The sequence below is a fragment of the Chlorocebus sabaeus genome, chromosome 28 (assembly GCF_047675955.1).
Source record: "Chlorocebus sabaeus isolate Y175 chromosome 28, mChlSab1.0.hap1, whole genome shotgun sequence".
In the NCBI taxonomy this organism is placed as follows: domain Eukaryota; kingdom Metazoa; phylum Chordata; class Mammalia; order Primates; family Cercopithecidae; genus Chlorocebus; species Chlorocebus sabaeus.
The window spans coordinates 9,907,317-9,909,673 of NC_132931.1; the positions used below are offsets into that span (position 1 = coordinate 9,907,317).

The 2,357-nt window shown below is 61.7% G+C and overlaps 1 protein-coding gene across 1 annotated transcript; it reads left to right on the forward strand.

Moving 5' to 3' along the window:
• Nucleotides 1-352: 352 nt before the first annotated feature.
• HSPB1 (heat shock protein family B (small) member 1) lies at nucleotides 353-2,098 on the forward strand. The gene is made up of 3 exons (XM_037990466.2): nucleotides 353-900; nucleotides 1,604-1,667; nucleotides 1,790-2,098. The coding sequence occupies exons 1-3, from the start codon at nucleotides 537-539 to the stop codon at nucleotides 1,977-1,979; spliced, it is 618 nt and encodes a 205-aa protein (XP_037846394.2). The 5' UTR covers nucleotides 353-536; the 3' UTR covers nucleotides 1,980-2,098.
• Nucleotides 2,099-2,357: the final 259 nt, after the last annotated feature.

Here is a 2,357-nt window from a genome sequence, read left to right on the forward strand (position 1 = left end):
GGTCCTTGCTCTGTTGCCTAGGCTAGAGTGCAGTGGTAAGATCATAACGCACTGTAGCCTCGAACTCCTGGGCTCAAGCACCAGCCTGCTTTATATCACATTCCATCTCACACGCTTGTGATTCCAATCCTGCCTCTGCTACTTCTCAGTTGTATGCCCCAACCCAACCTGTCTGGCTCTGTCCTCCTTAACAAAAGGACGGCCCTGGCCACGGGTCACAGTCGGCAGCTCTTAAGCACCAGGGCCGGCGAGTGCCCTGCCGTGGCACGGCTCCAGCTTCGAGCTCTCGAACTCATTTGTTTTCCTTAACGAGAGAAGGTTCCAGATGAGGGCAGAACCCTCTTCGCCCCGCCCACGGCCCCTGAACGCTAGGGGAGGAGTGCATGGGGAGGGGCGGCCCTCAAACGGGTCATTGCCATTAATAGAGACCTCAAACACCGCCTGCTAAAAATACCCGACTGGAAGCGCATAAAAGCGCAGCCGGGCCCAGCGCCCCGCACTTCTCCGAGCAGACGTCCAGAGCAGAGTCAGCCAGCATGACCGAGCGCCGCGTCCCCTTCTCGCTCCTGCGGGGCCCCAGCTGGGACCCCTTCCGCGACTGGTACCCGCACAGCCGCCTCTTCGACCAGGCCTTCGGGCTGCCCCGGCTGCCCGAAGAGTGGTCGCAGTGGTTGGGCGGCAGCAGCTGGCCAGGCTACGTGCGTCCCCTGCCCCCCGCCGCGATCGAGAGCCCCGCGGTGGCCGCGCCCGCCTACAGCCGCGCGCTCAGCCGGCAGCTCAGCAGCGGGGTCTCGGAGATCCGGCACACGGCGGACCGCTGGCGCGTGTCCCTGGATGTCAACCACTTCGCCCCGGACGAGCTAACGGTTAAGACCAAGGATGGCGTGGTGGAGATCACCGGTGAGTCCCCCTTGTCCTGCAGGGGAGGGGAGGAGGCTAGCGGGGCGGGCAGGGCCGTTGGGGGGGGTGCGGTTGAAACGGGGGTCCCGGGGGCCTGGGGAGTTAAATGTTAGCCCAGCACCGGGAAAAACAGGATCCCTGATTCCCCTGCTCAGGAATTGGGAGTGCAGGTCGCTTCTAAGGGCGCTTTGTGCTCTGTAATCCCAGCGCTTTGGAAGGCCGAGACGGGAGGATGGCTTGAGGCCAGGAGTTCAAGACTAGCCCGGGCAACATAGCGAGACGCCCCCCCACTACAAAAAAATTAAAAAGCAACCACAAAAATTTTTTTAAAGACCATCAATGAAGAGAGAAAATGCACCTTTCCACAGAGCCCCCTCCCCACCCACAACCCCATCCCCAGATAAGCGGGTTCCCTGTTTCTAGCCGCGGAGAGGGCGTGCGTGCGGCTCCAAGTGCGCCTGCGCACTGCTCACTACCCAGCTCGGCGCCCTGCTCCATTCCTCCCAAAACTCTGAATCGAGGAACTTTCCGGAAGTTTCTGAGAGCCCGGACAGGCGGGCACGCCCCCACCCCCAACCCCCTCCGTTAATCCCTGCCGGCCTGCAGTCCTGGCTGCTTCCAAGCAGGAGGTGGGGCCTCTGGCCTGGCGGGGCCGAGAGGCGGTCCCCTCCCCCATAGTCTGATTTCCCTCTTCCCCCAAAAGGCAAGCACGAGGAGCGGCAGGACGAGCATGGCTACATCTCCCGGTGCTTCACGCGGAAATACACGTGAGTCCTGGCGCCAGATCGGGGTGGGTGGGTGGGTGGCGGGGGGCGGGGGTCAGGGAGGAGGGCACAGGGACCCACCCGGTGTGTAATGTAACGCTCGCTTTCTCTCTCTGCACGTCCAGGCTGCCCCCCGGTGTGGACCCTACCCAGGTCTCCTCCTCCCTGTCCCCTGAGGGCACACTGACTGTGGAAGCCCCCATGCCCAAGCTAGCCACACAGTCCAACGAGATCACCATCCCGGTCACCTTCGAGTCGCGGGCCCAGCTTGGGGGCCCAGAAGCTGCGAAATCCGACGAGACTGCCGCCAAGTAAAGCCTTAGCCGGGATGCCCACCCCTGCTGCCGCCACTGGCTGCGCCCCCCCACCCTCAACCTGTGTGTTCTTTTGATACGTTTATCTTGCTTTTCTCAAATAAAGTTCCAAGTAACCCACCTGTCACTGGCTCAGACCCTGGTATTTGTGGAAGGAAGCCTCAGGCACCTGCCATTTGCTGGCTTCCACAAGTCACCTTTACTCAGGGTGTACTGTGTGCCCAGCCCCGTGCTGGGCCATGTTGGTACACTGATGTAGGTTGCTGGACACGGGCTGACTCACATTCATAAAGAGAGGTTGTAGGGCCGGGCGCAGTGGCTTATACCTGTAATCCCAGCCCTTTGGGGGGTTGAAGCAGGAGAAGTGCTTGAAGCCAAG

Excerpts from the sequence above, each read along its gene's own strand:
- HSPB1 (XM_037990466.2), top strand. The coding sequence starts at position 537 with ATGACCGAGCGCCGCGTCCCCTTCTCGCTCCTGCGGGGCCCCAGCTGG. Across the intron at positions 901-1,603 it reads TGGCGTGGTGGAGATCACCG|GCAAGCACGAGGAGCGGCAG; the intron begins GTGAGTCCCCCT and ends TTCCCCCAAAAG. Across the intron at positions 1,668-1,789 it reads TGCTTCACGCGGAAATACAC|GCTGCCCCCCGGTGTGGACC; the intron begins GTGAGTCCTGGC and ends CTGCACGTCCAG.